Source organism: Halichoerus grypus, chromosome 4 (assembly GCF_964656455.1).
Source record: "Halichoerus grypus chromosome 4, mHalGry1.hap1.1, whole genome shotgun sequence".
Classification (NCBI taxonomy): Eukaryota; Metazoa; Chordata; class Mammalia; order Carnivora; family Phocidae; genus Halichoerus; species Halichoerus grypus.
The window spans coordinates 165,169,180-165,181,833 of NC_135715.1; the positions used below are offsets into that span (position 1 = coordinate 165,169,180).

General features: G+C 39.5%; 1 protein-coding gene across 1 annotated transcript in view; it reads left to right on the forward strand.

The window, feature by feature from the left end:
- Nucleotides 1-12,654, forward strand: part of ADAM23 (ADAM metallopeptidase domain 23) — a 174,106-nt gene that overhangs the window by 134,929 nt on the left and 26,523 nt on the right. Inside the window, exons 17-21 of the mRNA XM_036107978.2 lie at nucleotides 465-554; nucleotides 1,826-1,906; nucleotides 7,502-7,552; nucleotides 8,266-8,329; nucleotides 10,038-10,143. Coding sequence (XP_035963871.1) covers nucleotides 465-554; nucleotides 1,826-1,906; nucleotides 7,502-7,552; nucleotides 8,266-8,329; nucleotides 10,038-10,143 — 392 coding nt within the window. The remainder of the gene's footprint in view (nucleotides 1-464; nucleotides 555-1,825; nucleotides 1,907-7,501; nucleotides 7,553-8,265; nucleotides 8,330-10,037; nucleotides 10,144-12,654) is intronic.

A 12,654-nucleotide genomic window follows, 5' to 3' on the forward strand; every position in this document is an offset into this window, starting at 1 on the left:
TGGTATGTATTATTTTTGTCTTTATAAAACTAGATAGAGTCTTGGGGCCCCTGCCTGGCTCGGTCAGTAGAGCACGTGACTCTTGATCTTGGGATTGTGAGTTCAAGCCCCATGTTGGGTGTAGAGATTACTTAAAAATAAAATATTTTTAAAAGTCCAAAACTAGATAGAGTCTTAAGAATGTATTGGAGCTAACTGAAGGTGAGCAGCTTGCTACTGAAGGTGAGCAGCTTGCTAAGAAATAAGCTTACTTTTTGGTAGAGAAGCCCTCTCACAGAAGATCATACTTTGCTGGAAAATATGGCAGGAAGGAATTTTATCATTGTTTAAAGTGATTATTTACTGAAATATTTGCTTGTTATTGTATAAGTCTCCTCGTGTGGATTATAAGTCACATGTGGAGAGAGGGTTGAATGACCAGCCTATAAGCTTTCTCACTTACTCACGTGAAGTGTTTCCTCTAGGAATGCTACGGATTGTGCTGTAAGAAATGCTCTCTCTCCAACGGGGCCCACTGCAGCGATGGGCCGTGCTGTAACAATACCTCATGTCTCGTGAGTCAACTGACACTTTCGCCTTCCTTTTCATCGACATGTTAGCTACATCTCTCAATGCGTACACGGAGTATTTGTAGAGCTTGCCACACATTTGTTGATTGACCATGTGCCTCGCAATTTTGTAGAATCAACAAAGCTACCTAAATTCTGTGGGTCAAAGCATTTACCTTTACTATGATGCACTATCAACTATCCTATCTTTCAATGCCTCCTTAAGAAAATATACGTGTACTCCTTCCAAAATAAACATTGAGAGTTGTCCTGCTAATGCAGATGAGAACCACATTAAATGGTTGAATAGAAGAGGGACAATTTCGGTGGTCTTTTTAATAATATGACCTACTTATAATATTTTTCTTTAATTTTATTACTATGTATATGTACATTTATTTTGGACCATGAACCTAAAACCTAGTGCTCACATTTTTTATGCTTGGGTTTAAAATCCCCTATAGAGGCAAGAAAGCTGGATAAAGAGTAATCTATGTGTGTATATTTATATGTGTATATATACAGCTTATGTGTGTATGGACACAGTTCATTTCCCTCTGTAGAATCTCCAGTCAATTTTTGAAAAGTCATTTTTTAAATCTTCCTTTTTCTCATTTACTAAACCTCTAATATTCCTTATAACCATAAGGTTACATGATTTTATTATTTTATTCAGTACAAAGAGGTATTAAGCATTATGGTATTTTAAGAAATTCTAGCTTAGTTGCCTTATGTTCCCCACCAGATTATAAATTGCTTGACATCAGTGGTCTTTTTCCTTCATCTTTTACCCACTCCCTCAGTGTGATTGGTGTCACTGAAAGGAGTTCATATGAATTCACTGAAATTTGATTGTATATATTTAGCTAAAGCAAGATTAAGATCCAAGCTAATAGGTTCAATTAGTGAAGGTTGGGTGTGTATATTCAATCTTCAGAGAGATCTTAAATGTTTATATTTTAGTGATTTGCTCTTTTGTTTTAAACCATACTACTCTATCTTCTTTACATAATTGCCATTACCTTGTTTTCCAAAAGTAATAACTCTGAAACCGTGGGTTTTGAAATCTGAACATTTAATGCCTTGGTTAATGATTCATATTTACTACAGAGAGTGGTATCTGGGCCTTGTCTCTATTCTGCAACTATCTTGCTAATTCATAAAAAGAGTTTGGTAATGGTTATGAGAGAGTGCCTGAATTATTGGTGAATATAACAATGCTAGCTATTTGAAATACTAATTAACACTAGCTCCTAATATTGAATTTTGATTTGCAGTTTCAGCCACGAGGGTATGAATGTCGGGATGCTGTGAATGCGTGTGATATTACTGAATATTGTACTGGAGACTCTGGCCAGGTATGACAAGCTGAGTTTTTAAATAATACATTTTATTTGCAAATATTGTACACATTGGAAAGCTTTCAATTGGGCTACATGTGTGAATATGATTTGGTTTCTTTGTTTTTTGTTTTGTTTTACGTTGTTTTCCAGTGATTTCTAGATCTCCACTATGCCTTTATTTTAGGAACATTTATTGTGTTTCCTGGACCTAGATCTCTTTTTTCTTCCAAATTTCCCCTTCCTAATTAGTTCCCTTTATATGGTTTCTACCCAGCAAATTGATTTTTCTTTCTGTCCCCACATCTAAAATAGTATATTCACACTGATGAAGAATTAATGTACTGTTTTCAAACATTTTTAAGCCACCAAGCCCTTTCTTCTAAGAAAAAATTGGTAGGATGCCCACCATAGCAGAGAACAAGGAACATTGCTCTGATTGAAGAGGGATCGGGAGCAGGTGTCCACCTCTCTCGGTTCTGTCTCCAACTCTCCCCCACTTACATTGTCCTAGCATCATGCCCCATATGCTTTGGTGTGGTCTTCTTCACATTAAAAATTACTATAACATAATTAATGCTGCCTACTAGGATTCCTTTTTTATACAATTTTTATGTTTTAAAAATTTGTATCACATTATTTTAAGTCTTCATTTTTCTTTCAAATGGGCATTTGCTGAGCACCTGCTGGGTGCCAAGCACTGCTATAAATATTGGGATATGGTAGGGAACGAGATAGGCAAGTCCTTGCACTTATGGAACTTACATTCTGCAGGTAGAGAAATAAGTCAACAAAAATATCCGGTGGTGCTAAGTGCTAAGTGTAATGTAAGGTGATGTGGGATATGGGGTGGGGGGCTTTAGGTGGGGTGCTCAGGTGTATTTTCCTGGAGGAGTTTGCATTTAAGTAGAAAAGCACAGAAGGAGCTAGTCAGAAAACAGCGAGTTAGGAAGCTTGGCTTCTTCAAGAAATGGAATGAAAGCGGGGATTACTGGAGAGTAGTGGGAAAAAATCAAGAGGAAGTCAGGAATCAAGGCAGTTAGGGAATAGGTAAGAATTTTGGATTTCATTCTACTTTTATTTTTTCTCTGACATGACTTCAAAAACAGGTTCCTGTACTATTACTCAGTTTTTATAAATACCCTTTTTACAATTGCACGAGAGTCCGTCATGTGGATTCATCAGTTGACTTGTGACTTGTTATCCAGTGGTGGATATTTAGGTTGTTGGCGGTTTTTCATTATTGTAATTAATATGGCAGTGAACATCTTTTCTTTATGCATCTTTAAGAGTATTTCTCGTTCAGGATTCGCTCCTTAGGATAAATTGCCCAGAAATAATGGAGTTATCTGTTGCCAGGTATTATGGTTTCTAAGGGACTCCCCATAAATAGAATACAGTTGGCGGTCAAAATACTATTTTTCGTATTGAATATGGCCAAGTTGGAAGCCATAACTTAGTGTGAGAACTAAATGAGCTCTTTATAGATCCTAGATTCAGGCTGTAGGAACAGGTTATTGACAAAGTGGGTCTGGAGCGACTTCTCCTTGCAGAGATGGGCCGTTGTCTTGTATGTGTTGGAGGAGCAGCAAGAGTAGTATGATTTATGTGAGTAGGCAAGAGAAGAATGGCAGAACCGAGCCAAAGGGCCAGTAAGTCTTCCCAGGTTTGTCAGTCATTCGGTCACTCTACCTGCCTCAGGGGGAATGGAGTGTGGGAGCAGAATAGCTGGAGGTACGCTGAGTTCCCTTCACTGGGAAAAAACAAGAGGGGAGGGAGACAAAGGTTTCTAACTAACCTTTTTGGAAGCTCTTGATGTATATTATCTGAGATGCAATTCAAAGGGACCCTTTTAAGGATGTGATACAGTGAAATATGTTCAGGCTATTCTTTATTGATTTTTATGCATATCTGTTTCTTCTATTTATATATGTAAATGGGTTTCTTTGCAATTTTCCTAGAATATAGTAAAAGGAGTGTTAGAATTGTGGGTTTTGTGTTTTATGCCAAGTTTTATGTTTTGTGACAATCCTGGTGTACTGTTTCACTGAGTTATATTTTTAGTTTTGTAGAATACTACTATTCTTATACCCATCATATATGGTTTTGGTTCTGTGTTTCAGCTCTTTTCGAAGTATAGTATTTTCATTTCAGCCTTTAATTCCTGAATTGCCATAGAATTTACTGGAAATAAGGCTTTTATACTGAGGGCTCTATGTTCAACTTAATATTCTAGTGTCTAAATTTTTAAAACATTCTTTTTTTAAGATTTTATTTATTTATTTGAGAGAGAGGGAGTGGGAGTGAGCAAGAGCAAGCAGGGGGGCGGGGGCGAGGGAAAGGGACAAGCAGACTCTGCACTGAGCATGGAGCCCGATGCGGGGCTCGATCTCAGGGTCCTGAGACCATGACCTGAGCCAAAATCAAGAGTCGGACGCTTAACTGACTGAACCACCCAGGTGCCCTAAAACGTTCCTTTTGCCTCATGTATGTATGTAAGGTGAAAATTGCGCTGTTGAATTAATTTCTAAGTGGCATATTAGAATAGCATGTTCTTTTAGCAATAATTTCCTTATATGACCAGAATGTGCCTGAAATAGATAATTGGAGTAGAGGGAGTTAGGATCCCCCAGAATTCTTCTGCTTTGTAACAGGCAGTGAGCCTTGAATTTAATTGATACTAATTATGATTAGGAAAAAGGGGATCTCAGAGAATCTCTGCGTCTCTGAGAATCAGCATCATTGGCAACATTATGACTTTATGCCTCCTATCTCAGTCTTTGCTTAATTTTGATCTTAGCCTTTACTGATGCCTTTGAGCTACTTTTTAAATTCACAGTTTATTACAGAATAAACAATACTTGTGCAACTGAGAGAAATCCTTGGCAAACGATACTGGATGATATCATAAAGGTATTTTTGAAAAATGTGGGAAATGTATCTTGTTGGCGCTATAAAAGACGCCATCTATATGGGTGGTATAACACAATTAAAAATAAGCACGTTTAAATGCTACTGCACTGTTGAGGGCCGCCTCCTGTGAACTTTCCTGCACAGCCTGAAACTGGGGGCTGGGAGGGCATTTAGAGACCCAATCTAGAGCTCTACTCACAGGTAGAATAAAGCACACAGATTTATGGTTCTTCTGTTTCAGTATATGTGCTGCCGAAGCGAGCACTATGATTCTTCTGTTTTAAATGTCCCCAGAGAATGTAAGACATTCCATAATTCCCCATGTGAAGCATTTCAGTGATAAGCAACTTGCTTTTATTAGCCTAAACTAAAAATAAATTGATTAGAAATCTTGCATGTAGCTGTAACAGTTTATAATCAGGCCTTTTTTTTTTTTTTAATTAGTAAAGAGTTCTACAAAAAATTTTTTTATTGAAACATCGCAAAAGTCAACTGTGATAAATTAACCTTAGACCCTGATATACCTATTCTAGTAGCAACATTTCTTTTGCATTTTTGTTCAATGTGATTGTATTCATCTCGGAGTAAGTGAATAATTACTATTAGTTGATTAATAAGATACTGATTGCATCTGGAGTGGATTTGGGTGGATGAAGGAGCCCACGAGGATCTGTTTCTATGCTACTGGCCCAAGTAGGCCAGGCTTTGGTGCTGATAATTTATGTCCTTTGAGTAGTCACCATCAGATTGATTGAAAAGCTATAGTGAATGAAGGCTTATATGAAAGTTAGTTATTCTTTAGAAAGATGTAGAACCAAAGCATTTTATCTCAAAGTGTTCCTTTTAAGTTAGTGCTTCTTAGCAATTGCGAATTCTAAATTAGTTCTATTACCTTTCTGTAGTGAACTTGATAAACAGCTTGATATGTGCAGAACAGAGTAACTTTTTAAAAAAAGATTTTATTTATTTATTTGAGAGAGAGCACAAGTGAGGCGGGGGAGGGTCAGAGGGAGAAGGAGAAGCAGACTTCCTGCTGAGCAGGGAGCCTGATGCGGCGGCTCCATCCCAGGACCCTGAGATCATGACCTGAGCCGAAGGCAGATGCTTAACCAACTGAGCCACCCAGGCGCCCCAGAACAGAGTCACTTAATTGTGTCTGCATGGGTCATTCATTTATTTATCCAGTTAGCCAATAGTAATTGAGCACTTACTCAATAATAATTGAGCCCGGTTTTGTTCCAGCTGCGAGGGTGGCAGCAGGGAACCACGCATACAACCCCTGCCTGTGTGGGATGGGGACAATAGACAAACAAATAAGTAACGTATATGAATATGAGGTGATAAGTTCTACGGGGAAGGAAAACACCAGCAAATGGGGAACGGAGAATGCCAACATGGGAGGTCTTACAGTTTTTGAGAGCAAACCGTGCAGAAACCTGGGGGAAGATCGAAGGAAGGGCAAGGGCAAAGCCATGGGGTGGGAAGCATGCCTGGCATGTTGGCAGAGAGTCAGCTCAGGCATGGCAGAGCAGGGATGAGATCAGAGAGAGGATGGAGTTGGGGGGACGGCAAAGTGCGGATTGTGTTGAACTTTGATGTCCATTGAGTATGTTGGGAAGCCATCGAGCAGAGGAGCAACATGATGTGATTTATGTGTTTAGAAGGACACTCCAGTAGCTGAATAGGGATGGAAGCAGGGCAATCAGTTGGAGGCTGCTGCATAATTCAGGTGAGGGATGATGGCGGATTGGACTGGGGGTTGGCAGTGGAGATGGAGAAAAGTGGTCAGATTGTGATTCTAGTTTGAAGGTAGGCCTAGTAGGATTGGTTGACAGACTGGAAGGAGGGTGTGAGAGGAGAGACAGAGGATAACTTCATGGTTTGGGACCTGACCAATGGGAAAAGCGGAACAGTCCTTTACTGAGAAGGCGAAGACCGTTTCTTACTCACTTGCTTTCCCTGTATATTGCTTTTTCTTCTCATATTTGCTTTGAACACTGTACTAGAGCCTTTGACTTGAACCGTTTTCAGCTCTCTCAAATGTGGCAAATAAAATGCATAGAGAGTAAAAGTTTTAGTTCATTCAGAGTAACTTTTTGGGGAAATGAAGTGTACTTTTAAACAATGACTTGATAAACAGACCTGGAAAAAGAAATAACCATCCCATCACAATTGTTCTAGTAGCACGGCTGTAGTTGGAGAGGTCAGAGACATAATGGAGATGCAGCACTCACATTGAGTTGAGAGACTATTTCTTCTTTTTCAATAATGTGGCCTAGAGGTGAGCGTCAGGGGTGTCGAATGTAGATTTGACACTTCCCAGGGCTGAGAAAGGTCCTGTGAGTTAGTTCCCAAATGTGTCCACTCCTACATAACAAGCTGATTCATGCCCTTCGTTGTCCGTTTTAATTCCTTCTACTTTTGACTCTGTAAGCAAGTGAATGTAAGTTCCTACTTTAGTCCACCTCATGGAAAACAGAGAAGTAAAAAGTACTCACTGCATGGATGAATTTATTATTTTTACCAATAATAGAAGAAGTAGTTTGGATAACCTACTTAAGGGGTTACTCATGTTTTTCTAGACATTCCCAATTATATATTCACCATGCTTGCTTTTTTTTTTTTTGCATATTTATATGTTATACACATAAGGTGAAGGTACTTATGTTGAACATTAATGAAAAACATTGTATTTTTCAGTGCCCACCAAACCTTCATAAACAAGATGGATATGCATGCAATCAAAATCAGGTATGCTGGGCTATAAGTTTTCAATGTAATTTTAAAAGGACTAGTTTGTGAGGTTTCTTTTTTTTTTTCCTTTCCGATGAATATATCTTCAAAGGGAAATCGCAACTCAAAGAACCATACATTATTGCAATGGGCTTCTAATTCCGTATTGCTTCATGGCATATTAAATACTAAATCTAGTATGATATTTAACTCTGGTGACAAATTGTCCAGATTGAGGGCAAAGAAAAAATATAATGACTAAAGAATTAGGAATCTAATTTATTGAGTTGTGACCATCTTTCAATAACATCAGCCTCTAATGGGAAAATATGACTGTTATAATGTGCTATCGTATGTGATGATGTGGGTTTTGTCTTTTCTGAAGCCATGTTATAATGTAACATTCATACCCCAAAGAAGCTAAAAATCATTTTGGAATCGCCCAAGGAAGTGTACCAACGTTTGTTTTCCATAAAATTTAAAATTTCAGAGGATTAGTTTTGACTTAAAGAGCTGTACTCTGAGGTCTGTTCTGAGTTTTAGAATTTAGCTGTCTGTTGTGCTTCCCTTAAGATGTTTGTGATTTTTATTTTCACTGTGAAAATATTGGGGTATGGAGTAAAAACACAAATCAACTTATCCAAATAACAACAAAAGGAGACCTTGCAGTGCAGATCTGGGGACAAGGGAACTGGCTGCGTGGGCCTCCTAACGTGTGTCCCTGTCCCCAGGGCCGCTGTTACAATGGGGAGTGCAAGACCCGGGACAACCAATGTCAGCACGTGTGGGGGACAAGTAAGTCGCGTTTTCCTGCTTGGTGATTGCACACGGTTTCTCTGGGTATTATCCTGCTCTGCCAGTGTCGCTGAAGACATGGATAGCTTGGAGTGATGTTTTTTTTTTATTGTATTTTTTTAAGATTTATTTATTTATTTTAGAGAGCGAGAAAGCGGGGAGGGGCAGAGAGAGAGGGAGACAGGGTCTCAAGCAGACTCCATGCTGAGCAGGGAGCCCCATGCGGGACTCAATCCCACAACCCCGAGATCACAACTTGAGCCGAAACCAAGAGGTGGATGCTTAACTGACTGCATCACCCAGACGCCCTTGAAGTGATGGTTTTTAAAAAAATCCAGAAAAGGGTGAGAATAAAGAGAACTGTGAATCTCAGTCACAAAAACCACAGAAAAGAGCTGTTGAAACTGGGGACTTGTCATCAGAACCAAGCCGTGTCACACAGTGATGGGACTGTCAGAGAGGGGATGTCACATGCACCTGCAAAGATTGGGTTCAGTGTGGCTGTCACATTATTATCTAGCCACTTGTGTGAATCACTCTCGTTCTGTACCTTGGGTTTAACCACTATCCCTCAGGTTAGCCTTTTGTTCCTTTACCTCAGGGAAGTACCAGACTTACTTTTAAAAATTCTGTAGTTTTATCATCTCAATTTGAAAGGAAGAAATGCAGGTCCTTCCTGAGGTGCAGACCCAGAGATTTGGGTACATGGTCCTGGCTCTCAGTACAGTCCCTAAATGTTTTTTTTTTTAAAGATTTTAAGATTTTTAAAAAAATTTATTTGAGAGAGAGAGAGCAAATGAGCATGAGCAGGGGTGAGGGGAAGGGAGAAGCAGACTCCCTGCTGAGCAGGGAGCCTTGATGACAAGGGGCTCAATCCCAGGACCCCGGGATCATGACCTGAGCTGAAGGCAGATGCTTAACTGACTGAGCCACCCAGGCGCCCCAATGCACTTACTCTCTTCCTGACGTTTATGGTGCCTGTCCTGTAAACTTCAGTTCATGGGGCCCAGACCACAGCAGAGAGAAACGGGTCTGTCTTGCTGGCTGAGACTGGGTCACCGGAGAAAAGAAAAGCACACGAGATAACAGAGCGCCTGCAGGAGTGATTTCAGTGTTTGGCAAATATCATGTAACTGAAAGATTTACTGTCAGTGCTTCAGTTTTGAAAGAGGAGAGATAATAGAGGCATATTTGTCTTTTAAAAGGTTTAAATACCAAAACCCAAGTGTCGACCTAAAATCTTAATTGTCTAAGACTTTATAGTATCTTTTAATACTTGTGTAAAACAGGCCTAAGAATCTTTCTTCGTTTTCTAAGCGCCACTTCCCTAATTCCTGCTGATGACCCTTCCTCCCTTCCTCCCTCAAACCCACCAACAAGAATTGAAATCAGTTTGTTTCTCAAGTTAAAAACAGCAGCCTGTGGGAGCTGTCTTGGAGTAGCTTGCAAGAGCCAAGTGTGAGGTTTTGAGGAATTTCAGAAGCCTGTTGCCATCACATTGATAGCTTGAAATTAGCCATGTGTTACACCATGGAAATTGACACGATGGTATTTACACCATGGAAATTGGCAAATGCTAGGAGTGGGGATTTTTTTCTTTTTTTCTTTTTCTGGAGAACCAGTTGTTAAACATTTACCATTGGTGCTGCTGGTCGTGCATAACAAAGACAACTAAAACACATTGTCTTCCTGTGCTCTTCTCCAAAAGAGGCTTCCGGGTCTGACAAGTTCTGTTACGAAAAGCTAAACACAGAAGGCACCGAGAAGGGAAACTGCGGGAGGGACGGAGACCGGTGGATCCAGTGCAGCAAACAGTGAGTGGTCAGCTTTGGGGGGCACGATGAGTGATTTGGAAGCCCTGATTCAAATGCAAATTGAGCACGAAATAAATGTTACTGATTTTTAATAAATACTCAACTATTTAAAATTTTACAGTATGTATTTCAAAAAATACGTTAGTATATCTAGAAGCAAATTGCTGTGGACCAAGCTGTTAACTGTGGCATAGACTCACAACATTTCTGTAAACTTCAGAACATGTCTCATATGTTGTATTTTATTTGATGCTTATTTTGAAAAGACACGTTGCTAAGGTATTATAAAGTGCTATTAGGTCTTAATTTTCTAATTTTGCTGGAATATATGGCCTATGAATGTCCTACTATACACAGAACTCTACAAGCAAAATATGTAGACTGTATATATTTGGGGGACAATTCAAAATGAAGTAATATATATTTTTGATTTTTCCGTGAGTGCAATACCATTTGATTTAATTAAACATCTAATGTCCATATCAGATTTTTTTCCCCTTCTATAAAGCATCTAGTTAGTGCATTCCTGAGGCATCTTTACTCAGGAAATGACATATTTTCAGAGTACGTTGGTAATATTTTCCCTGGATTAGTCGAGGAACATTAAAATTGTGATTTAATAGTTTATTAAGGTTAACTCAATGACATGGATCTATGAGACCATCAAGTTATGGGCCAAATTTCCTTCATTACCCTTCCATAACAATGAGGATTCTCACAATTCTGAAGCAGAGCAAGGATTTAAAGAAGTTTCATTTTTCTAGTTAATGATCTCCCTGCTGTGTTTCATGAAACTTTGCTATTCCATGCAGCCTTTGATGGTGGCTGAGGCTGACGAGGCAACAAATCTTTGACCATAGTTTCTTTAAAATTAAACCAAAATAATAGAACAGAACTTCCCACCTCATGTCTCACGAGTGAGGCACAGATGTTCCAAAATATTGATCCTCTTTCTGAGGTAACAGAGACCAGGAGGAAGTGGGGCCTAAAATATTAAAAATCCATGTGGTTGGACACCTGGATTTCATTAGCTTCATTCATTAGCTTAATGTCCTAGACAGACCTGATCATTTCTCTGTGTCTTTGTCCCTTCAAAAAGTTTGGGAGGCATTGGATTGGATCATTGTATAAAAGATAGCTTTTGACTATCTAGTAACAGAATATCCAACCACCACTGAGTTAAAGAAAATTAATGCGTGTTTTCTGAAATGTTCAAAAATTGGGAGATGCAACATATAAGCAGAAACGTGAATAATACACAAATATACAGTTTGCCAAATAATTATTACATGACCTCCTATGTCACCCCCTACCTGAATCAAGAAATAGAACTCGCAGCATCCCAGAAAATGTCTCCTTCCCCACAAGGTGCTCTCATCTTGCTCCTGGAGGTACGATCATCCTGACTTTTGTGACAATTACTTTCTTGCCTTTTAGAGTTTGGCTGCCTCGGTTTTCCTCCCTAAACAATACATTTTGCCTAAAAGTTTGGTATAGCATTTGGGAATCATACTTCATGTATTATTTTGTATTTTGCCTCTTAAGTTCAGCATTTTAAGCATCTTGCATGATGTGTGTCACTCTTCATATTTATTGTTCATTGGTTTTACTATCATTTGTATTCATGCTCACATACCATGATGTAGCTCTCCACTCTGCGTTAATGGTCATTTAGGTTGTTTCCGTGTGTTGGCTGTTAGGAACGACGCTGCCGTGGGTATTCTTGTACATGTAACTTAGTGCACATTCGTGGACACTCTTCTAAGTCCTATACCTAGAAGAAAAATTGCTAGGTCAGAGGGTATGTGTATTTTCGGTGCCACCAGATGATGTCATGATTTTCTAAAATGGGTGTGCTAGCAAACCGAACCATCAATAATATGCATATGAGAATTTTGTGGAATCACATACTGAATCAGCACTTGGTATTATCAGACTTTTTACTTTTCTCCATTCTGGTGGGTATAAACTGCTATATTATTGTGGTTTTAATTTGCATTTCCTTGATTACCAGTGGAACTTAGTACATTTTCATGCATTTATTGGACATGGATTTCTCTCTCTCTCTCTCTAATTTTGGTTGTGCCATTTCAATTCCGTGACCTTTTTTAAGGGGGAGCTCGTTGTTTACTTAACAGAGAGGCTGGAGATAGCTGCTTTCATGGGGGCTGAGTCATTTAACAGTGTCACTAAGGACCCAGATGATTTCTCCCCTGTGCTCTGGAATGCTTAGCATGATGAGTGTGTATCCTTCTGCTGGGGAGCTCGCTATGGCAAGGTGGATGCCAAGGCCGCACATGCAAAGGCAGGCAGTGTGGGAGTCGGAACAAAAGATTTTCTCCCCGTCAGCCTCTAACCTCTTGTCCAGAAAGCAACATTCTCCCCAGCAACTTCCTAGCTGGCTTTTCCTCACATCTCAACATCCAGCGGCCACTTTGAGCTCTAGTAGGGCAGGACAGTGGGACGGCTAGGAAAGTGGGTATAGGGGTCCGGGGGTGCCATGACTGGCTT